Below are 25647 nucleotides of genomic sequence, written 5' to 3' on the forward strand. Positions count from 1 at the left end.
AACTGCTGGCTGAGTGTGGCTGCAAGAGCCCTCCAAACTGAGTCATTTTCTTGGTCAGTTGTACAAGTTTTTTTTCATCTTTCCTATTGACTGCTGCAGGAAGTCTGCTCTAGATGCTGATTGGTGATTGCATCCAGCTGCTAATGTCAAAACATCTGTAGAAGAGGAATGTGCTGTGCAAATCTCAGCCAAACCACTGGGTTTGTTGTGCAGCTAAGGTGAGGTGCTGATTCATATGGGATAATTCATTCCCACAGTAACATGTCTCACAATTAGAAAGCAGACACTTTTGGCTCACTTTTTTTTTTTTTTTTTTCCCCAACATTATCAGAAAAGCCTTAAGTCTGGATTTTTGCATGTGATTTTCTCACACCGAAGACAAACTGTTACTGCTGGAGCTGAACCTTTCAGTGGGCCGTACACATGTGATTTTTAGATCCAGAATAGTGCTGATTAAAGGGAGTTGCACTCTTCTGCAGCTGTGCCATGTAGGGGTGTGTGTGTCTGTATTTGTGTGAGGATTTATATCCCGGTAGACAGACTAGTACATTGATTATGCTTTATCTTGGGCAAAGTCATGTCCAAGAATGTGCTTGCACAAGAAAAGCTCACTGTATTGTTGCTTGTTCTCCAGATTATCCTCTGCAATGTTTTTGGAGTAGTGTTCTATATGTGCCTGAAGAGTAATTTTTTTTTTTTTTTCCCCTCCCCCAAAGACTTACTGGGGAAGGGAACTAAAACTTCTTAGGTAGCCTGGTGTAACCCCTTCCAGTTTTGTCAGATCAGACTTATAGAAGAAAATATTCTTTGTGAAGGAAGGTTAAAGAACCCCGCACTTTATTTGGCCTTATGTCAATGTAATTTATTTACTATTGTTGGATGCAGTATAGAAAAACAGGGACTGCTGTGGAGATACTAGAATTTTCCACTACTTTAATAGGGTGGTCTTCCTTTGGGCTTTCTATACAGATACAGCTGCTGCTTTTTTGAAGCTCTCAGTGAAATGCAGATAATGCTGATACTTCATCCTTTCTACCTGTATATTTCTGTCACCTCTTCAAATATCAAAACTTATAATAATTTTGTATTAAAAAAATCCTTCTAAAAATCCCTAGAGGTCATGGCAGCAGTGGCAAAACCAGACTCATACTAATTACCCCCAAGAACATATTGTTTTCCTTTTGGGACTCATGCCTTCCTTTTCAAAAGCAAAGCAAAGCAGCTTATAAATCAGTTAGCTGTGCACAAGTAAAGCAATGGAAAAGGTCATGTGCGAGCAGTTGTGCTGCCATCATGCTGGTAGCTGACAACAGCAATTTTTCATTGCAGAAATAATAATGTTTGCCATCTATTATTTTAAAAATTGGAAAGAAAAGAACCCTACAGTTCATAAAATCTCACCAGACTGCCAGGTGCAGGGCTGTGCTGAAAATGTGTGCATTTGCATGCTGTTTGGGATCCACTGTTCTAGGTACAAAGTTGCTGTGAGGTTTTCCCTGAATGAGGCTGTATTATAATATCTTTAGGAGGAACTGCATTTCAGGTGAATCTCCGTTACTTTCATATAAAATATATTAGTTTTGGTTTATGTTGTGTGGATAAGAGTATGTCCTGATGAAAAGGAATAAAGGGGTTTGAATTCAGAGACCAGGATTCCACATCAGGCAAGAATACTTCGTTACCACATAATTGCTTTCTTCTTGATAGATGCAGAAGCTGAAATACCGTTACTTAGTGCAGTTGTTTTTTTTTTTTCTCCTTTGCTACATAGGAGACGGAAGGAAATTTTACACAATTCATGGCTGTGAAAATGAAATCTATATTTGATAATTCCCAGTGAGAGACTGAGTAGGCTTATGGCTTTGGACACTTGTTTCTAATAGTTTTTCTCTCTTTAGTGCAAAGTTATGGCAATGCACTCCCAAATCTGTCTCTGCTGTGGCCACCTTACATGATGCAGAAGGGTGGTGAGAAACATTAATGAATGTTAAATTTTTAATGAATTATTCTAAGTATGACTTCTGAATTTTAATGATGTATGAAGGGCACTGGCATTTATGAATTCTGTGAAGACCCGCAGACCATTTTGCTTATAAATGCAAAGCCATCACTTTGTTCTGCAGCATATTGCTACAAACTAGCAAAGCCTTACCAGCTTTCCATCTGATGAGATTTCTTGGGTTTTTGTTTTAGACACTGGAAAATCTTCCTCTTTACAAAGAAAACCTTGCTTTGAAGAGCTTCCTTGACAGCAGTAAACAGCTTGAATGATCAGGATAAGGAGAAATTTGCCAGTCTTTCGGGAGGCTGTTGAATGAAATACACAAACTTCCAAGAACTCAGATTTGATGAAGTAGAACAATGTTATTTGTTATTTATACCACAACATGTGTTGTAATTGCAGTCTACAAAAGCCTCAACTGAGGGATAGCATTGCTGGGGAGTGGGGAGAAGATAAAATGATTGAAGTTTGTTCTTCATCAAGGATAACTGTTTCTTAAACCACTGGAGACTCCAGATCTGCCATTGAGAGAATGATGACTGGATCCAGCCAAAATAGTGTGCTTTTACAGCCTGTTCTCCATCTCCTCAAGGTTTTTAAGATCTCAGACCTTCCTGTTCTTCAGTTTGTTTTTGCAAATCTTTATGAAAATTCTTACCAGTGTGAGAAAAGAGAGGGATCTTCTGAGCCTGCTACTAAGTAGGAGAAAAAAAAGAGACCTTTTCATTACCAATAGCTGAAAACTCTTCAATTTTTAGTATCAGATTTCAGTTTTTCAATAAGTTTTGACATCTCTTACATTTCTTTGTCATGAGTCATGTTTTTCAAAAAGAGTGAAATCTGGCATTTGCCAAAAGGCCACCAATGTAAATATCGATAATTGCTTCTTAAAGTTCTGGAAGAGTTTTCAACACTGGTGAGGTTAAGCTCACCAGAAGACACCGGTTGCAGTATTTTAGCAAGGGTGCTGCGAGTCAAATTGATGTGTACTGTGGTAGATGCATCAGACTGATGGCTGGTGGAGTGTACCCACAAGGTGGGATTGGTACGTCTGTGCTTACTTTACCAAGTCAAACAACAAATAGCTCAAGATAAGAATCCTAATGAGAACAACCCCATGTACCAGTCTATGTTGGAGACTGAGCTGTTAGAGAGTGGGGTAGGGGAAAGGGACCTGCGGGTCCTAGTGGGCAGCAGGATGACCATGAGCCAGCAATGTGCCCTTGTGGCCAAGAAGGCCTATGGCATCCTGGCTTGTACTGGAAGGGGTGTGGTCAGTAGGTGGAGAGAGGTTCTCCTCTCCCTCTACTCTGTCCTGGTGAGGCTGCATCTGGAATAGTGTGTCCAGTTCTGGGTCCCTCAGTTCAAGAAGGACAAGGAACTGCTTGAAAAAGTCCAGTGCAGAGCCACAAAGATGATGAAGGGGGTGGAACATCTCCCTTACGATGAAAGGCTGAGGGAGCTGGAGAAGAGGAGACTGAGGGGTGAGCTCATTAATGTTTATAAATACGTAAAGGATGAGTATCAGGAGGATGGAGCCAGGCTCTTATCGGTGATGGCCAATGATAGGACAAGCGGCAACGGGTGCAAGCTGGAGCATAGGAGGTTCCACATTAACATAAAGGAGAACTTTTTCACAGTGAGGGTGACAGAGCACTGGAACAGGCTGCCCAGAGAGGTTGTGGAGTCTCCTTCTCTGGAGACATTCAAAACCCACCTGGACACATTCCTGTGTGACCTACTCTAGGAGGTCCTGCTCTGGCAGGGGGGTTGGACTAGATGATCTTTCAAGGTCCCTTCCAACTCATAACATTCTGTGATTCTGTGAAAGTCACTTGTAAAAAATACTGTAAGCATTTTAGAGGTGCTCTTAGGAAGCATCCCGCTGTTAAATTTCATCACTGTCAGCTGATATGCCCTTTCAACGCTTTTCATACCCTCTTTGAATTTTACTGTGGCAAGATCAGTAATAGAAAACAATCTTCACGGAGCTTATTATTAAAGATCATATTTCAAAATAAGTAATAGATAAGATTTCTTTCTAAAGTTACTTGGTGGTAAAATAATATGGCATAACTGATAGACTGGTATCAATTACGCAATGCAAATATCATGGACAGTATATTTTTAGAGGCAGTGAAAATGCAAAAGAAGATAAGTGTGTTATGAAAATGAATGCATAACCAAAACTTCTGTGGTTCTTCTGTTTTGGTTTACAAGACAGTTACTACATTCTTGTTTTCTAAACGGATCAACCACGAACATATAATAACCCAGATTAACTCAGCAGAGGCAAACACCCAGATTTTCTTGCTTCAGGCTACATGTGGTATTAGTCATGTCGTTAACTGTTGACAGCACAACGAGATATGGATTAATGCTACCCATTTGCTCTGTATTCAAGGTCTGTGTTTCAATTACAGAAGTTTATTATATAACAATACTTTGAAAAAAGTATTTCACATGGTTAACTGACAAGGCTCTGGCATTTCTGTTTACCCTTGCAAAACAGTATGTAATTCAATGTTGGAAAGTATATCCAAGACAACAGTGTTCTGCACTCTTAAAGACATTAGTCACCTTCTTCAGCCTATTGTATAATTTGCAGAGGGCAGACATATGTGTTGCTAGCTGCATTGATGGCAATGTATGAAATGACTGTAGTATTTACGAAAAATAATAGAGGTGCAGCAGCTTTGTAAAATGAAAGATTTTTTTCTATGATAAGACCTGAATGTGTAAGGGATGAAAAGAACAAAGGTTGCCATGACATAGTGCGTAGGTGGACAATTAAGAGCACCTTCTTTTCAGCTTTCATGAAATGGATGGTTTGCATTTCTTTTGGGTATACAAATGTCCTTCATACACTTCAAGGACTGCTAAAATGTACCATTTCATGTTAAGGTGGCTATCAGTTCATAGCATAGATGGGTTTTGGGAAGGGAAATACTAAAGTGAACATTCTAGCATCTAGAGCTGGATTCTGTGTCTGCTTCCATTATGGAGCTTGTGAGTTATCACTGAAGCCTTGAGTCCGATTTTTGTCTGCAGGAAGGTAGCTTAAGAAGCAGAATGATCATAAGATGGTCGATGTTACATATAATTGATCACGTCTCACTGTAGCCTATCATGAATTTTTGCATCATATTACTGGGGAATATATATATCTAATACATATCTAGGCTGACATGTAGTACACAGGTGTAAGGTATTAGTGTTTCTACTTCTGAAAAAATAAGTATGAAAATGTAAGATTCTCTCTGCTTTTGGTGTTGCTGTGCACAGAAAAAAAATAGTTTTTTTACCATCAGTGTGAAAATAAAGCAGTTTTCACCATCCAAAGAGGAATTAGATAAAGGCTTAAAAAGTAAAACCACTACTTAAAAATTGACAGACCAAATAATAGATTTCTTATGACAAGGGTTTGTAATCTTTCACAAGTGATGTGCCATATAACATTGTTCTTTCTCAAATTACGGTAGAGCTTAGCAGGACCCAGGAAGTTGCGTAAACTCAGCAGAGCGAGAAGCTGAGAACCAGCTGCCTCTCTCAGGTGACACTCTCAAGGTGCTGGGTCCCCCTGCTTCTGATCTGCAGCCAGTCTTATTGAGTGTCATAAAAAATCTCCTGCCATAGTATTTTTTGCACCTGCTTAGGAGGCTGCTGACTTGTCCTTAAGCAACTCCAGGGAGTGCTGCAACACTCAAGCCTTCCATAAACAGTCATGGAGAAGGAGTACGGCCCTTCGAGTCCACCATTTGTTTCTGTTGTCTATATGAGATGTCAGAGCAGCCTTGGGAAGCCACAAAGCACAACAAGAAGTTACTTAAGAAGAGGGCATGTGTCTTTACCTCAACGAGTAAGAGGGGAAGATGTAAGAAAGGAAAAAATCTACATGCAATGGTGTACAGGCTGTAACCATCAAAGTCACGTTAAAACATAATCATGTACATGAATAGTAGTTAAGCAGGACTTTTCTATACATGGCGCTTCCCCTATCAGAAATTTATGCTATACTTTAAATTCTTTTCTAATGTTGTTACTCTGTTCCTCTGAGTCTGTGGTTAGTTTTTCATCAATTTTGGTCTTGTTTGTGAACTGCCCATGGACAGATTGGAATTTTAAAGAATATGTTTATTATTCAAACCTGCAAAAAATCACTTGTTCATTAACTAGTAGTTGACGTGATCTGAAGTTTAAGATCTGAAATTAGGCGCTTGATTTTTGACTCCTGTGATTTGTATTCTGCTTGGAACAGAAAACAACTGCCACTCTCCTCCCAAAGCAAATGGATTTTATAATTACAGCAATTTTATCAGTGTATATAAACCCCATTTTCCATAAATAACCAGAAGAGTAATCTATGTTCTTGGCATGCTCAAAAAAATTACGTAAGGAGAGGTATGGAAATTTTGAGGGAAAGTTCAACTTAGAAGCAGATGAATTGGTTTTATTTTATTTTATTTATTTTTTACTCTGTGCACATGCCACAGTGGGTGTTTCTCAAAGTATAAGCCTGGTTGATCTGTGTCTTCTATTTCACAGCTGGATATCATCAGAAATTTTTCTCCCGTTTCCACTTTTAAGAAATGATTCTGCGGTGCTATAAAAGGCTTGTGCTACTTTGGACTAAGTGGAATCTAATAACAGCTTCCACTCAGTGGATGACAATTTAATATCCTTTTAAAAATGGAATCCAAAGCAGTTGTTTGTAGATGTAAGCTGGAATGAATGAGGAGGCCTCTTCTGTTACTTCTTTCCCTGTTTTTGTCTGCTGGTCAGAAAAATGACTATGTTCACAGGTGCATTTTGAATAGCTGTCTGGAGGCCCAGCTGTGTAGTGCTGATTGGGCTTAGAGCCACATTTTCTCTGCTTGTGTGTCAGCTTGGTTCATCTAGATGGAAAGAAAAGCCTTGAGCCGCTGAGATGATACAGGGAGTGTGCTGCGAATGTCTGGCTCAGAGCAGCTCTGGGTTGGGGACTGGCTCTTCCCTCCTGACTCTGGCTCTGCTCCAGGTGTTGGAGGATTGGACTGAAACTGGGTGAGCATTTCATTTTTGGAAGCAGTAGTGGAATAATGGTTTTAGCACGGAGTTGGAACATTTTGAGAAAAGTGGTGTCAAATAAGCCGTTGTTCATAGCTAAATGTACAAGGCGAATGAACAAAGTGACTGTTGTGTTTGGGAGAAAGCAGAATTGCCTCAATAGATGCCTGATGCTAGTGACTAACCTGAATACCTGCCTGCACCAAGTGCCTTTGCACTTGGGCTGACTGGAGGGAAGATTGTGCAAACCAGTGGTGACTCTGATGGTAATACTTTTGGGAAGGAGTTGAGCTTATGTAGATACAAGGATAACATATTGGTTGCATGTTTCTCCACCACTGACAGTGGCATATTTGGGTGTAATTCTGGACTAGCTTGCTGTTTTTGTGATGCTTTTTTTTCACTGTACGGAACAGGTATGGGATTCATCTGTCCAAAGTACTAGTTGTCCTGGACTCCCTTCCTAGTCAGTGGAAATTTAAGTAAGGTGTCTTTAAAAGACATTATATATACCTTGCCCTACAATTATTCCAATATCTCCACTGACTATAAAGGCAGACTAGTTTCTAAACACGCAGGAGTTTGCTTTGAAATCTAACCTGACAAGAAATAATGGGAATGCACCTTCAGATGGTGTTATTAGCTTCTCAGGGCTCTCATCTCCTTCACGCTTGGCCTTTGAAGGAGGATATATGCCAGAAAATGCTAATGGGTTTTCTTGGTGAGCCTGAAGGGAGAAGCAAAGCTGATGGGAAAGAAAATATTCCAGATCTTAGTCTCGTTTTGCCTTTGCCTTGACATATTGTGAAGTGATCTGAATTGGATAGAGAAATAGATGATTGTAATAGAGAAAAGGCAATTAAGGCAGCAGAGATCATGCATCTGTGATTTTCAGCACTGGGAAGTATTTACTGGAAATCAAAAGATGATCATTTGGGTCTGAATTTTGGAGTACTTCCTGCTTCCCTTCACATGTTCTAGTACAAGGATTAAAATTTTAGATGTAAAACTTTAAATACTGATGAATATAGTGACACAAAACTGTTGTGTGTTTCAATGCTTGACCCAGAAGCATGTTGTCTCCTATCATGAGAAGCCTAAGAAGATGAAGGGCTTTCACTAGTTTACCAACTTGACAAAGTTTGAAACTTGATCCATAAGTAAGAAATTTTAAAGCTTACATTTCACTTACAGAAACACAAGCCTGATTCTTTTACCTGTAAGGGGTAGGTATGCAGTGATTTGTGCTACTTGTAGTCAACTGATGTCACTTGACAGGTATGTGTATGGTCTGGTAGAGAGTATGCATCTGAAAGGCCGGGGTGTTGCCTGGCCAATTGTATTCTTACCTAGGTGATATTTTAATTGTGCAGCTGGCAGGAATTGTCACACATTAACTCTGTTAATTTGAGAACCTTTGCCTTTCCTCCGTTTTCTGCTTCTTTTAATGTGAGATGTCTTGTGGATATATGTTTTTGTAAAGTTAAAAATACTCTGAATTCAGATACAACTTTGAACCAGAGGGGAGAATTTATATTAAATATATCATGAGTTAACCCTGGTGGGCAGCTAAGCACCATACAGATGCTCACTCATTTCTCCTCCCCTCCACCGCAGTGGGGTGGGAAAGGGGGAAAACTTGGGAGTCAAGATAAAATAAATAAAAAAATAAATTGTTTAAAAAGTGAAGGATAAGTGGAAAGACAGAGAATAAAACAAAACAAGTGATGCAGTCACTTACCACTTCCCATAGGTAGACCAGTGCCCAGCCAGTTCTCAAGCAAAAAGATGGCTAACCTCCCTAAACCCCCCTTTTTTCCCTTTTATTGCTGAGCACGGTGGTGTATAGTGTGGAGTATCTTGTTGGTTAGTTTGGGTCATCTGCCTGGTTGTGTCCCCTCCCAGCCTATTGTGCACCCACCAGTCTGTTTACTGTGGGGGCGGAGTGAGAAACGAAGGCCTTGATGCTGTGCAAACGCTATTTCGCGAAAGTTAGAGCATTAGCATGTTATCAGTACTGTTTTGGTCAAATTCTAAAACACAGCACTATATGAGCTGCTATGAAGAAAGCTAACTCTATCCTAGCTGGTCCCAGTACAATCTCCACCCCTTATCCTATACCATTTACATCCTGCTTGGGAGCTGCACTATCCAATACATCCTCATTAACACCATCGCTCTTCCCATCCTTTGATTTGTATGTAGACATCTTCCCTTAGTCTATGGGTCATCCCTGTGAAATCTTCCTTGGCCCAGGTGCAAATGAGGTTGATTTTGGAATGAGTCCTGTTGTCTGACTCAGTTCTTTCTGGGGTAATGTGTTGCCACAGAACTTTTTAAGGCCCAGGATGGGTTTTAGGGCAATGTTTTGGGTTACGGGGTATGTTTCCAACCATCTGGTTGTTACTTCTACAATGGTAAGCAGATGATGTTTGCCTTGGTGGGTTTGTGGCAGCGTGGCTTCCCTTACTGATATTGTAGCCACTGTCCTTTACACTAGAGAGGCTTTATTTGTGTGGCTCACTTGATTATGGTGCATGTTTCACATCAATGAATAACCCGTGCAATGGCTTCAGTGATTAGGTCCACCACTTGATCTCAAGCCCAAATGTATGTTTCATCCCTCTCTGGATGTGCTGGTGTTACGTGGGCCCATCAAGCTATAGATGGTTAGGTTTTACACTTCCAGCATTGGAGCAACCAGGTAGAAATTCACTCTCCTGGCTGATGGGTGAAATCTTTTTGCCTGTCTTGGAGCTTGGTCATGGATAGGGACTGGATAGTTTTTGCCCTTTTTATGATTTATATCTCTTTCCTCTCCAGTCCTCCTTCAGAATAGGCTGCCTCTTCTAATTCTTCCTCTCTGCCCCTCTCAGGAGGAGCTTCTTCTCCTCTTAATGAATTGACCTCTGCTTCCATTGTTTCTTCTTGGCTACAGGGGTAACTATTATGGTTGACGGTTAGGTCTCTGGTTTAGTCTCAGCATCTGTTTGTGTGGCCTCAGAGCAGGAGGCCTTCTTGCCCCTTTGAGGGTGCTGCGCAGCAGCTCAATAGACGTGGGCCAGGCCCCAGCACAGTTTTAGAAGCTGCTGTGTTACATAGAAAGCGTTGCCCAGCTTGCATCAGAAAACAGGAATACAAGACCCTAAGGAGTAGTGGACAAGATGTTTGAGCACTAGAAACACAGGCCTTAGTTCTTGACGGAGTTGTTTGGAAGCTCTATCCAAAGCTTAGATGTTAAAGCTCAGGGTTAAGGGACTAGACACACTGATGTCACCACTCAGCATTCTGTGGGTCTTGGAAAACAAACTAGAAAGGGGAAGATAACCAGACATATTAAAACATCCCTTTGGAAGCAAAATCTTTGTGGGTCTGTAAAGATTACGGTATTTATTTTTATATTATTTGCATGTCAAGCATTGCAGGTGTGCATGTGAGGGTCTGAAATACAGCATTAATTTGAGGGTCTATTTAACTTTAGAAGAAAAAGAACCTAAAGTGGATGCAACTCCTCAGCTTTTGAGGAGGTGTGAATACTTAGAAGGCTACTGAAACAGGCAGTAGCTTGAGTGCCTTTCTAAAGCAACTTTTGATTTGCTCTGTTTTCTCTGAAGAGAGAATTGCATTCCTTACTTTTTGCTTAACAAGGAGTGTTGCCCCTGCTGCCCTCTCTGTAGCTGCTCTGATTGTACCACTACTCACAAGGCCTTTGGAAGCAGGTTGGGAAATGTTCTTGTTGGAGGTGAAGATTGGTGGCAGCCTGGTCTGCAGTGATCATGCCTTGGTGGAATTCACAATCTTGAGGGTATGAGCCAGATGAAGTGTAGAGTAAGGACCTTGAATTTTAAGACAGCACACTTTCAGTTGTTTAAGGAACTGGTATATGGGACTCCCTGGGAAACTGTTCTCAGGGATAAAGGAGGAGAAGAGAGCTGGCAGCTCTTTAAGGAATTTGTTTGGTTTTTTGGTTTTGTTGGTGGGTTTTTTGTTTGTTTGTTTGTTTTGTTTAGTGGTGTGTTTTGTTGGTGTGGGTTTTTTTGTTTGTTTGTTTGGTTTTTTTAGCACAAGAGCTCTCAATTCCTATGTGTAAGAAATCAGGTAAGGAAGTCAGGAGACCAGCATGGCTAAGTAAGGACCTCCTGGTCAAATGGAAGTGGGAGAAGGAAATGTACAGGCAGTGGAACCAGGGATGTGTATTTTGGGAAGAATATAGGGATGCTGCCCAGATGTGTAAGGATGTGATCAGGAAAGCTAAGGCACAGCCGGAGCTGAATTTGCCAAGAATAATGAGGGCTAGAGGTATATTGGCAAGAAAGGAAGACTAAAGAAAATGTACTCCACCTGATAAATAAGACAGGGGAACTGATGACAACTGATGTGGACCTATTTTGTCTCTTTAATTTGTAGGGGAATGTTAATCATGACTGGAAGCAGTCTTTTGTCCCCATACAAACTAGAAGAAGGTCACGTAGCTCACGTGAACAGCAGTCCCTTCAGTTCTCTGAAGGAGGTTTGGTTTGCTGGCAGAAGAGTTTTTACTTTAGGTCTTGCTGAGCAGAAATGCTACATGCTCCCCATGCGAAGTATTCAGCGGTTGGAGATTGTTAAATGTTAAGGGAAAGAACAGGCTTCTGTAGCAATTCTGCTCCTTGTAATGTCTATGTATTGGCTGTTCCCCTTCATTAGAGAAGTGTCTAACAAAACTGCAGCATGTGATACCTTGAATAAAAGAACAATTCTATGTAATGTCCTTGCTGCTACACTGAAAACTTATTGCTTGCATGCACTGAAGATATTTTATACCGATAAGACTTTCCCATTCTAGAGACAGCAAAATACAGCTAGAACACTATTTTTTGAGAACTGTCCTTATGAAATAATTCTTTTCCCCAAAACCCATGTTATGTCACACAAGTTTGAAGTACTTAGTACTTTTATAAAATTTAGCATTCAGACCCATTCTGCTTGAACGTAATACTCTAATATGAACTAATTAGGCTGATTCTTGGGGGAAGTGTGGTTTTTTTTTATATTTCTTGAAGAAGAATCACTGCTGAACAGCATTGAATTGTTCAGTATAATGCCCTTGTATCAAGACAAATGTCCTCACTTAGGATGTTTAATGTAATTAAATTCTCTGAGCCACTGAGCTGTCTTGTAGTTTTGTACAATTTCTCCTTCCAGCACACTGATAAGTTGTATTTTTTTTTTTCTCTACTGACTGTTTGCAAGCAAATACCTGTCTGTGCATGGAAAGTCTGCAGCCACCTGTTAGAGCAGTTCACCTGGGAGGTAAAGAGCAATGCTGAGCAGGAAAGAAGTGACAAATGTAAGAGTTCGTTTGTGATTGGGAAGTGTTATCTGCGGGTGCAGTGTCGCCAGACAGTTTGTAAACTTGACACAGCTGAGGTTTTCTACCTGCAGATAGTGCTTTGTGCAGTCAGAATACTCCAGGAAGGAAAACAACTATTTTGTAAGAAGAAGAACTCAAAATTTAGCCTTCATGGATATTGATCAGGGTCCTTTAATTTTGTGATCTCTGACTCTGCTTACTTGAAGATGTCAAGGAATATGTCAGGCCCTCTTTCTCTCAGTTGTTAGATTCATTTACATGGAGCTTTGTTTTTCTTGAAAGGAGCTGGACAGGCTATAGAAATCTTAGAACAACAAAGCTCAGTACTCTTGTACAAATGTTGCTATGGCATTCCTTAGACTTCCAGTGATATTGCTTTGAATATAGATGGGATAGAACTGATCAACAAGGGCACTTACCATTTGTTTAGATAATGTGGGTCTTGCTGGTTTTCATTTCCAAGTAGTGCTGAAAACACGACTCACTTTGCAGAAGCATAAAATAAGTTTACTAATAAGTTGTGATGTTCAGTGCTGGCTACAGTTCTGCAAATGAGATCCACAGTCTCCAAGTGAGAGCAAACAAGTTTTCTTCTCATTCACGTGAATTACTGCTTTTGGAGTTGAGTAGAGACCTGTGCTTTGAGTTTCAGAAGAAAAGGAGTCTTATGGTAGATGTGTCCACACAAAAGCTCCAGCACCAGCTGCAGTGTAATGTCAGCTCAACTACCTGCCAGGTAAATTTGGAACGATACAGCCTACTCCACAGGAGAAGGGAGCTGAGCAAAGCTGTGTGCAAAAATGAGATACACGAGCTTGTTCTGAGGCACATGTATGTAAACCTAAACTGTTTCTAATATTCAGGCTGGCTAATTGAAAGTTACCGTGGTATAATTGCATTGCACTGTGTTGGTTTAGTGGCTTAGTGATTTACAGATTGAAAAAGCATCTTTTCATTTGTGATTCATTTACCATAGGAATAAACATTATGTTGGACTAATGTTGTATAATTATAATTACAGGGAAAGTTGCTGTGTTAGAGTTGCCTAAGTTCTTTCCAAGGAATGATTAGTGAGAAACAATTATCTTGCTGCTTGGCCAGATTAATACAGTTCAGTCCCTTGCCACTTCATAGTATTGAAGGTAGGAGGTTTTTGACAACGTTATGTAGGCTGTTTACAGGGAGGCTTTTTACTGCCATTCCCACTAGAACACCACCTCCTTTATCTGGGTCTGGAAGTGATGATTTAAATATAGCAATAAAACATCACTGTTGAGGAATTCCATTCTGGGTCTGTGGTTTAGCTGTAATTTTGTTTTTCCTGTTGCTGAATTTGAGGGTTAGGATTCTTCAGTGTGTTCGGTGATTTGGCTGGAGGAGGAACTCTGTTCCTACGGGAACGCTACGTTTCATTAGACCTAAGTTTAGCAGAACATTGCTGCAGCTTAGCAGTGACCGTTCCCACATTGGTTTGCCAGGAAAGCAGTTAATGTCCATGCTCATCTAGATTTTCATCTACATTTTGAAACAGATTAATAATAGTAGGATTAATGTGTTTGGTTTAATTAATTCTTAAAGAATTAGGGGCTAGTTCATTGCTGCAGAGGAGCACATATTTTTTATGCAAATTGGCAGGAGTTGTGCTGGGGACTGCAATGTTAGGGAAGGTGTCTTTGTGGTTTTGTATGTGTTTGTTTTGCTGTTGAGACTTAATTATTCAAGAGAGCTGACTCTTACCCGGGCTCTAGACAAACTGCAAACACTGCTGCTGTTCCTCATGCAGATTTCTGTCTTAAGATGCTCCTATGCATTGTTTTGCTTACTTTAAAACTAGCAGCACAGTATGTCTTTCCAAAAGCAAAGCTTGCTTCTTCACTGGGGGGGGGGGGGGGGGAAGCAAGCCAGTAGCACTTGGAGAGAGTAGAAGACAGTATCAGTTGCTAACACCCACCAAAACAATACTTCATACAATCTTGGGACTTACAGATCTTGTGAGAAGTCTGACATGTTTTGAAAGAACCTAGCTACCCATAAGCAAGTATAAAACCTGCTTTATAGCTGTCGAGGACCATGTTCCCTTTTTGCAATACCTGGAGGGATAGGTGATGAGTGATCACAGATGAGTTGATGGTGATTCCATAGGAGACAAGCTTGGTGCACAAGTATTGCCAGAAGCAAAAATTTGCCTTTCACTAAGGAATAAACTGTTATCAGGTGTCCATGAATTTTTCTCTATTTAAGACTGGAATCAGTGCCCTAAGTTTAGTCTGAAAGACCAGGTTCTTTAGGGCACAAATGCTATTGGTCCCTTAAGAACATTCCCAGTTCCATGTATATAAGGAGCACTGAGGTTTCTTTTTGTGTGGCTGAGCTGAACTGAAATGTCTGGTCTATTGTTAAAATGGAAGTATTTATTTCCTGACTTACTCTTTTCTGCTATGAAGTGTGCATTTCCCCAGACATTAAAGACCTTTGACGAAGTCATCATTTTAATGAGAAACTGTGGAAGGGAGAAACAGTAGGTGTGAAAATCAAGTTTGAAGTAGTCACAAAAGGACTGTGAATTTTTAAAGCTGTGTTACCTCCTCACCTTTATAGACTTACCTGCTGCGTGTCTCCAAAAGTGTGATTTCAAATTGTCAGGATATGCAAGTCTATGCAATATAAATTTCTTTTAGTGAGTTTTGCAGGGTTTGTGCAGAACTTAAAATTGGCAAGCCACTTGTTGAATATAGACAGGGGTTTGATCTTGGGGTGAAAAATACGAACTTGATACATTTGCAAGGGCATGAAGCAAGATGAAAGCAACGTGCAATGAGTCCCACCTCCATTTTGTGTCTGATTTCTGGTATGATTCACTTGCTGTGCAATGCTCCAGAAGCTTTCTCTTCTGATAGCCTGTTATTAGGGATCTGTTGAAGCATGTTGGGGGTCTCATCTGACCTGTGATGAGAAGAGGTGTATCTAGAGCCTGGTCCTGAGCCCAGGAGACCCATGCTCTGTTCATGGTTCTGCCATGAACTACTCTGCTGCGGGCAAATTGTGATTCTGTGTTATGGTTGAGTTTTCTTGTCTAGAAAACAATGAGGGTGTTTGCTTCCTTTGCAAATTAAGGAATGAAATGTATTAGATGACACATAGGAATTATTAGCAATATTGGTTTTTACCTGTATCCATTAGTAAAAAGTAACAAACCACTAAAATGTTTGCGAATAGAAGTCAGGGTCTGAAATAGAACTCTTGCACACTTTTTTTTTTGTGTGAGTTGCCATCTCTTATTTAGAAATTAATTGTTTTATTTTAGCTAGCATTTTGTAACTGCTTTCATACTTTGAAACCATAAACTGTAGTTATCCATGCTGGTTTTATTTGTTTATTCATTTTTTCAGTGGTATCTGGTCTCTCAGTGTCACTGCAGGGATACTTACATGTGTGAGTTTTTGAGTAAAGATGTTGTTAAGTGATACGGAAAATATACCACGTTTGTCTGGCTCTTTTACAGCGGAAACTGTAAAAGGAAGGCTTTCTTTGCTTTGTTTAACCTGCTACCTACAGTTTTCACTGAGAATGAAAACCAGCTATAGCTACTGTGGGCTTCCTTTTAACACATATGAGGCAATCAAACAAATAATACAGGGATTGTTGTTATATACTCGAAGTTTTTGGACATCTAAACTGGGTGCCAACTGTTTGTATATGGCACACACAGTCCCTATTAAGGTAGTCATCAGAGACTATATTGTCTTTTATTACATAGTATTTTTGTGAGGTTGGACAATGCTACTTTAGCCTCATTTTACAGAGGAACAAATAAGGAACAGAGATGTCTAACTGATGAGCGTATGTGGATTGGGTTGGCAGCACTTCTTCTTTATGAGCATCTGTATGACAAATTGCTGCAGTTCCTTATGGTATTCCAGTGTTGTGCTGTACAGCATGATGGTTCAGAAAGCCGTGTTGTGGTACTGGAGGAGGAGGAATACAGCACAGAATCACAGAATGGTTCGGGTTGGAAAGGGCCTTAAAGAGCATGTAGTTCTAGCCTGCCTGCCATGGACTGAGCGTAGAAACATTGTCATCTGTGCAGAGTTACACCACCCTTGCTTTTTGGTTATATAACCTGAATTCCCAAATACTTTTGGAATGATTGTAGCTGAAATTACAAATAACACACATGACTGCAAGGGCTTTTAGTGGCTGTCTTTAGGGATTTCACTAGTTTTAAAAATCTGTCTCTATAAACAATTGCTGTAGATCTGGTAAGGTCTCATGTCTCTCCAGACCCACACTACACACTTAAGCTCTGCTCATAAAATAAAATCAAGCACAAAATATTAAACCAAAAAATATGTCCCAAACAACCCTTCACACAAGACAGAAGAAAGAAGTGAGATACATCAGAATTACTGTTATCTTCATTATATTATAGTTTTCTAAAATGAAAGGTACAAAAAAGTAAAAAGGTGTATTTTTAATTAATCCTCTTTCTCCTCCACTTACAGCCTCATTCTTTTTCCAAATACCACTTTGCGGTTAAGATTTCTCCTCAAGGTTTGGGAATTGGTGGTGTCTTTTTTAGCTCACAACGGTAAAGTCTGTTTTAAAAATTACTCTGCTTTGTTTCAGTTTTCACTGACTAATAAATGGCCCTTCTTTACCCCTTGCCATTCTCTCTGTTTTCCATCAAATGTCAGTGTTACTATAATACCTGCTGGTGTCAGACCAGGGCAGAGGGCAGGAATCAGATTTCCTAAAATAGTGCCGAGTCCTCGGTCCTGTTTGCGCTGTGACATCTTAAGCTCATTTCAAATTGAGATAGCAGGGTTGGTGCTGCAAGCCTGGGGACATCTGTTTACCAAAGAACTGTTAACAAGCAACTTTGCTATGTCTCAGGAGCTCACGTAGAAATGAGCTGCTCTCGTGTATCTGTGGTCCTATCAACTGCTCTGCCATCAAAGTTGTAATTCAGGTTAACTTTAGAAACTGAGCAGTGATGATTTAAAAATAGTGAGTCACAGATGACCCTATTCTTACAATAAAGAAATCTACAATTTTAAGCTAGAAATGCAAAGTCTCCAATGTGTGTGTTAATTAACGTAGCAGCTTAGTATCTGTAGTGTCAAACTGGTGAAGCCTCAACTTGGCAACTTCCAGGACAATTCATGTTCACTAAAATGGCACGTATTTCTTCATTGCTACTCTAGCTCAAGAAGGATTTCTTTGGAGAGTTCAGCATTCTTCATTTTAGTCTTTATCCCTGATGAGTTCATGATTAAGTAATGTGTTCTGATATAATTCATTGTTCATGTAATAGTGCAGTAAATAATGCTTTAGACAAACTATATTAAAGCCACAGGTTTTGAGCCAGATCACTGCATGGAGCAGCATGACACTGCAATGTTGTAATTATCTCTAAGGAGCAAACCAAACTTTTATCTGGAAGATACAGTACCTGAATGAACCTTTGCGAGCCAGACATTTGTGGAGCGTTTCAGTGTTCGGATGGCAGGATGCCAGTTCTGTGTGCTGCTCTTGCATCTTGCATTTTCCTGGGCCCTCTGCACTGCATTCCTTGTATCTCTCTTGACTGGAGAGGTGGGAATTCATGAGGTGGCCGACAACATCTGAGACCCAGTGCAGACTCTTCAGTATATTAAGTACTCTTTTTTTTTTTTTTTTTTTTTTTTTTTTTTTTTTTTTTTTTCCACGCATCATCACTGATGGCGATGGCTACTTAGGATGTGTGGTGCAGATAAATTGGATGCACATGCTTGAGTTTTTTGTGGGATTAGGATTTGCCTTTGCTTACTCTTGATTTTTGTCTAATTCAAGGGAGTTATGGGACTGGCTCCTATAGACACGGCATAGTGATGGCTTCAAAGAATACTTCCCTTCTGAACTGGTGTTCCCCCAAAATAGGCTGAGTTTACAACTAAGTAATCATTAAAATACAGCTCAGGAGTGGTGGAAGGCAAAGCCCACTTGGTAGTAGAAGCTTCTGGCTTGGTAAAAGTCCAGTGCTACTAAATTTTTGATCTTTATAACATTGTACCTGGTGTCAGGCTACGTTTCCTTCTGTGTTCTACATTTGCTTAATGTAGTAATTTCTGTTGCTCATTGGAGGTGGATATTGGATATATAAACTACTGCTTACATCTACAGTTGCTCTTTATATTTACATTTTTCTTGCTGTATCTTTAGGAAATTAATAGCAATTAAGTAAGAGTTGTGCATTTTAGGGTTTTCAGTTTGGTTTATTCAGCCATTGTACCTTTTCCAGACAGCTGTGGATGTGAAGCCAAGGGTGGAGATCTATAGTTATTTCAAAGGACATCAGAATGTATTTATTATTTTCAACCCAAGTGAGTAAATCTGTCACAATGCCCATTATTTAGTGGCATAAGAGTAAACTACACTTTATAATGTTGTCATTAAACCAGCAAGGGTTTTTTTTTGCCTTTCTCCTGCCCCCCCCATTAATTTCCTTCCTTCCTTATGTTTTGTAGTGCATTATTTTCTTTTGGCAGAATTCTGTATTGGAGATGCACAACAGCAGATCTGATCTGATTAGGGAGGTAGAAGTGTGTGAGAATAGTGCTGTTGGCAGAAGATACGTGATCAAAGGAATGGTAAGATGCAGCCACAAATCTATTTGGAGAGATGTTGAATGAAAAAAGCTCAGAAATATTCCACCATATTTGTAAGCTCATAGTCAATTATAAAACGAAAGCTTTTCATTTAATGTGGTGGTGAAACCTCAGGAGATAATAATCTCAAGGTTTGGATCCCTATTTGAAGTTCATCCAGACTGTTACACCCTTAAATTTTATAAAATCTGGCTGCATATCACACAAGAACAGACTTTTTTTTTGTGAGGTTGTTTGGTACTTCCTGCCTCTGCTTCATCTGGAAATGCTGTAAGAAGAGCCTTTCTCATCATATGATATTTATAATTATTATTATTTCAGCATTTCTCATTCCAGACTGGGTGGAGGTTACAAGAATGATCATTTACTTTGAACTCTTAATTTAATATATGACTATGTATAAAGAAATTTCTTGGTTGAACCATCTGGGGCAGAAAAAAAAGGAAAATAATTTTAAAACATCTTTATTAAAATATACCACAACTTATAGTATCCTGGAACAGTGTCTCTAGGTTCCTGTCCAGGATTGCAGAGTAGCAAAAGGAGTGAGTGTCCCTGGAGTATTTATTACCTGTTTTACATCAAAGCTCATTTATGCTAGAGAGAATTTCTCCTGTATTTTCTGAATACTTAGTGGACTCAAAATAACAAAAATTAACTCATAATGTACATACCCTGCTGTACCCTTCCATCGTTATATCACTAATCACAAAGCTGATTTATGTAAAAAGCGATAGTGAAAGTGTGGTGATTGTTTTTAATTCCTGACCCATTTCATTAAGTGATGGCAACACGTCCCTGACCAGTTGTGTGCGGAGTGTCTCTGGGGTGGTCTATCCGTGAGTACTGGAGAGGTGGCAAAATTCTGTTATGGGAACTGCCAGTGGGTCTACTGGCTGCAGCAGGCAAATGCCTTTGAGTTTGTCTTCAGTAACGTGATATATGGTACTCTGCTTTTTGAGAATTGTTTGGGATTTTTTGAAAGAACAATGGTTCTTTGGGAAGTGCTCATTTGTTGAAACTCTAAATGCAACAGTCTATTTGTTTTCTTGGTCTCATGAAAATTTGGAGGAGGGAGTTGTATTTTTTGCGTGTTTATAAAGCAATCATCTCTGCAGTATTTCTATGCAGGGATTTTGAGGAAGAAAGGGCAAGAATTTATCGCGTTCCTCCCTGGGGATGTGGGAAACTCTAGATGAGGTTCAAGCCCCCACTTAGACTGAGCGGTAGGCAACTGGGTTGCCTAACCTGAGTGGTAGGCAACTGGGTACCCTGAGATACGTGAAAAGTAACACATCCAGCTGTTTGAATAGTTTGAGTGGGCACTCCATGAAGCACTGTCCCATTAAGGCAAATGTGTGCACTAGCATTTCTAGTAACTGCCTATTGTCCAGGTTCTTGGTTACAGGTAAATATATATTAATGTTTTCTTAACATATTATATATTAACATGTTTAATAACTCACAGAATAAAATTTTCCACAGTTTTTATAAATAAAAACAATTGTTATTATCTGTTTTAGTGGAAACATAAAGTGCAGGAGAAGGTGTTTATGCTCTGAAAATGGAGCATTGTTCTAGAATATTAAAAGTTGTCTTTCATGACAAATGTGTTACAGCTGAGAGATTGCTCCAAAGAGGAACTGAAGTATTTTTCATGGTCTCTGAAAGTGACTATTTTTAATAATATGCAGTATGACCAAGTAGTTGGTTCCTCAGTAAAACTTACAATGATTCTCTTGAGCCTATCAGGGGAAAGCATATCTTTATGTGAATTTTGGTGCTCAGACTGTGCCTAGGTTTTGGTCCTGGCCTGCTGAACTGAGTTGAAAGTCACAGATACATTAATTTTTCAGCCCGCTGATTACAAAGCTTGTGACCTGGCTCCCAGTGAATGTATCTTTTCTGAGTATTAACTAGTAGGGTCCTTGTAGCTAGCCTGCAAGAGATGAAAATGACTCAGCACAGAGAACAACAACCTTCCCGCACCTCCTTATAATCCAAGAGTTGAAGGAGCTTGTGCTGCTGTACTGTTCTCCAATGACTTGCTCTGGGAATAAGCAGAGAATATAATTTCTCGGTCTTTCCTTTCACAAAATGTGTAATTTTTATGCATTTGTGTTGAAGTACCTCCAGTAAGAGGCCAGGGTGTATGTGATAGTCATTTTATTATGCAGAATGAAAAGGTTTTCTACTCTAGCCTTTACTATCTGAATAAAGAGAATTACATAAGGCATAAGAGAACTAAGCATAGGAGAATCAAATTTGAATTAAGTATCTATTAACCCCCACCTCCCTCTCGAAAAAAGCCCAACAACTTGCAAACCAACTGATCAGCTACAAAATGCGGATGCCATAGCGATAAGGATTCAGTTGCTCCCTTCTGAGGCAGCTGTTACACAGTACCAGGCAGAGGAATTTTTTTTTTAATGTGAACTTTCTGTTGCAGTAAACTCTTAAGTGACTAAATTATGTAAATATTTAAGTGAATTGAGCTTTACTGGCAGACATGTAATTGTTGAATTGTTGAGATTTTTTCTTATCTACATTCATACAATTGTGTGAAAAAACAGTTATAGTGCAGGTAGCTCTTTTCTTTTTTGAAAGAGGGAGTATTAAGGGAAAATTGTAAGGAATTCAAACTATTAAGGTAACATTTTTATTCCATTTTGGCTTTTAGGAATTCAGTCTTTCAAATACAATACAAGTCCCTGATTATTTTTATCTGGCCTTTTGGCAACATTTAACCAGATTTTTCTAGCTATGTTGTACTTAAAATCAGTGGGAAATGTTTTTGTTTGCACTGTCTAATATTTATGGAAAAAAAATTACAGCATTCTTGGAAGAACAGTGAACTTTCTATAGTATTTTACACCCAGGAAAAAACAAAAGGAAAAGGAAAGTTTTTATATCATTAAAGCTTTTGGTTTAGGATACTTTTATATGAAGTTGGCTCAGGTCACCAGGATTTATTGTTGATTTTGTTATTCTGCATGAACAGATGGGCAAATTGAGGTGGCTGTGGCAGCAAAGAGCTGAAGTAGCCATTGATGGGACAAACTTGGCTCACCAGAGCATGGCCCAGAGCAGGGCTGGAGTAGAGCCCGATGCTCTCTGTTGCCCTACCTGGTGTCTGTGCTAGGCAGAGCACTGACCTGGCTGGGCAGCTGGATGCTAGCTCCTCCATCCCCGCGTTGTAGTCTGTTGACCTTTATAGGCATGCCTTTAGATGTGCTATTCTTCAGATCGTCTGGGACTCACTCTCCCATGTTCAGCTAGACATCTTCAGCTTCTAATTTAGTCCAAGGACATAAAGAATGGATGCTACCGGGTCGCATGGAAGAATGACACCATGAAAATAACGATCAGCTAATATTTGTATTTTATTTTTGACTTATTTCCTGCTGTTTCCCTGCAGCTGCTGACGTTATCACAGCTTCCTTTCTAGTTGCTTCGCTTAAAGTATACATACATTGTGCATCTGCATGCCAGAGCATCTGGGTGTGGACTTGTCGTATTTGCTTATGAATAAAGCAGCATCAGCTCAAACGCCCTGAGACCAAGAACTGTGAGAAGGTTGCAGAAAGACTTTTCTGTGAGGCTTTTTCTTCTTCTGTGAACACAGCCCTGAGAATGTCAGTGCTCTGCAGCCTGTATTCTTGACCCATGTGCCTGCAGCATGGGCAGGCAGACATTTTCCTTGACAGGCAGGCAATAGACAGTGGACTTCAGTCTTGACCCAAACGCTAAATGTCTCTTGTCCACTACTTCACAGCAAAAGATTGAGCCAGCATTTGTCCCCTGTGGTATTTAATGTCTGAACGAGTCATTTGTCAGGAGTTACTGTCTTTATATGTACTGAAAGGGAGGGCAGGGCCTTCAGATAATAGTGCAGGATGCTGTCCCTTGAGGTGTCATGTGATTTCTTGCTCTCTCCTTTCTATTTTTAATTTCCCTTTGAAGCAAGTTTATTGAGGCATGCAGGACTGAAAGAAATATTTCTAAATGCAACAGACAATAACTCAGCTTCCTTCTTTCTTGCCCTATTCATGTACTGACCAGACACCCTTTGTCTTCTTAATTTCCAGTCTCCTCCACCATACTCCATTTGCTTCCTGTATTTCTTTGGCTTATAATAACACCACAAAAACCATCCAATTACTCATTTAGGCTTGTTGTTTCCTTTGCTTTCCTGAGGGGTAGCCAGTTCTCATAAGTTATCCCTGGACAGGTAAATTTCAGCACATACTGTATTGAAATCAAGGGTTAGGCATTATAAGGGGGGGTCCCAGTCTTTCATGAGCTTTGCAAATGTGTAATTAGGAATGATATTTTTTTTTTTTTTTTTTTTTTTTTTTTTTTTTTTTTTCCCCTGCTGGGCATTTGCTGGAGTTGGGGAAAAAGATAAAGTTTGTCAGAAGCTAACTTTCTGTGTGTTTATTTTTCCGTTATCTTTTTACTGCCTGAGGGTACAACAGAACTGAAATTGTTACACAGCAATGCATGTTGTGGCTCAGTCCTGGTGTCACATCATAATTTTTGTCACAACATTATGTCCAATGACAGATGAGGCATAAATGATCCATATTTTGCTCAAAGTGTCTTGTTCTTGGCACATTTGTGTGAATGTTTTTTAAAGATACTGTAGATCTCTCTAGTGAGGGAGTTCTAGTTCTACTTCAGTGGCATTACGAGGTCCTGGCTGTAGTAAAAGCACCCAAAAGGCAGGGTTTTGACCACTGTCCATCTGGGATCTCGGAATTTCACATGAAATGTCTGTTAGATGTTTGTACGAGTCAGTTCTCCTTCTGACTCACTGTGTAGTATTTGGTACCCACAGCTTCCTTCAGCAGAGTATATACATGACAGACCCACTCTTATAGACTCTATATGGTGCCCTGTGTGGCTTTCTCTAAGTGTAATATGCATAGGTGTTCTATTTAAACTTCTCTTTGTTTTCTGCTTCTCCTAGGTATTACGACAACTTTACCCAGTGCACAGAACGTGAAGCCAACAACGCAAGTTGCTTTTGGCCAAACCCACTCGCAGAGGGCTTTATCACTGGAATTCATAAACAATTCTTTTCTAACTGTACTTCAGAAAAGGTTCACTGGGAAGATCCACCAGACGAAATTCTCATAACTCTAATCTTGATCCCAGTCACGTTGACGTGTGCCATGATAACACTGGTAGTATGGTGCAGCAAGAGAAGCGATATCCTGGTCTAAGTTGTTCCTCTGGGTTTTCTTTTTCTTCATTTCCTTCTTCCAAAAACACTAAGAAAGGAGGTCAAAGAGAGAAGCTTGACATAAAGACTTCAGATCTGGTGAAACGAAACCTGTGAGATACTGAGACAGAGACAGTGCTCCTGTGAACAAAGAACTGCCTACTGCTGCTGCAAGTCACTGCTGCTGAGTTTGACCATCGGTGTTGCTGGTGCAAAGCTCTCTACTTCCATGGGGCCTCATCATCATGGAATTCACAGGCAACTCCCTGAAACAGGAGAATCCCCAGGCAAGCAGACCCCTTAGCTGCAAAAGGGGTCAAGTTAATTTCCTGTGGGTAAAGCTGGTTGGTAAGTGAAGTTTTGCAAAACGGTATGTAAGTGTATGTACGCGTGGTGTAACATGGACTGCTGGGGAGATGGTGCCTCTGGAGATTTTGTGCAGGACACTTGAGGTTTTCATCTGTGAACCCTGTGACTTCCTGGCAAAGGAGCTGAACATGGATATAACCAAATGGCAGCTTTTCCTGGAAGCTAGTAAAAAATATCATTTTCAAGAACTGGAAGTATTGTCCTGGCAAAGGAACAATTTGTGTCCAGTGAATAGTCCCACAGGGAAATTATCATACCACATTATAAAATAGTTTATTAAATGCCTTTAAGCATGGCTACTTGGAATTGTATGACTTACAAACAAACTCTGGGAAGATATACAGGTATTATTTTACAGAGCTGGAGAATGTGAGGGAAAATTGGTTGATTATAAATATACTAAGGAGTAATGAAGAAACTTACATATGCCAGACTCCTTATTTTTCCTCTTTTATAATTATTATTCTTGATGACTTGTGTTCACTGTATACTCCCTGCTCTCACTTCAATTTGTGCAAGTGATGCCCTACAAATAAAGGTGTTGCGTTGATCGAGGTGCCTTTCAGAATATAATTTTGTACATAAATAATTCTTCGTCCTGTGAAGAGTGTGGGAAGTATGGACATCAAAGCTTGGAATAGACACAGGAGGAAAGAGAAAAAATTCTACTTGGAAATCTTATTCTATAAAGCTATTCCTGTGTAACAGTTTAAATAAAGATCATATGCCCAAAAAAACCAACTTCTATTTTTGTGTTGTAAATCTTTCCTTTGTGTCATTTCACAAACTCCTTTTCTGTTAAATGCTCGTCTATTGTAAGTGAGCAGTATCTGTTACAAGTAACTCTTCATTTTTCAATACCTTATGCACACAAATAAAATACAGGTTGAATGGCCAAGTAATGGTGTTTCATTTCTCTGTTAGATTTTCTCCTTTAAGATTCTGGCCCAGTGTTTGAGACTTAGGTCTGTGTATATGAGAAGCCTTTCCAGGCTTGAATTGA

The 25647-nt window shown here is 39.8% G+C and overlaps 1 protein-coding gene across 1 annotated transcript in view; it reads left to right on the plus strand.

Moving 5' to 3' along the window:
* The window catches only part of RAMP3 (receptor activity modifying protein 3), a 53300-nt gene extending 29024 nt beyond the window's left edge, over positions 1-24276 (plus strand). The window contains exon 5 of the mRNA XM_086468544.1: positions 24021-24276. Coding sequence (XP_086324670.1) covers positions 24021-24276 — 256 coding nt within the window. The remainder of the gene's footprint in view (positions 1-24020) is intronic.
* The last annotated feature ends 1371 nt before the right edge of the window (positions 24277-25647 follow it).

The sequence above is a fragment of the Leptosomus discolor genome, chromosome 7 (assembly GCF_034619465.1).
Source record: "Leptosomus discolor isolate bLepDis1 chromosome 7, bLepDis1.hap2, whole genome shotgun sequence".
In the NCBI taxonomy this organism is placed as follows: Eukaryota; Metazoa; Chordata; class Aves; order Leptosomiformes; family Leptosomidae; genus Leptosomus; species Leptosomus discolor.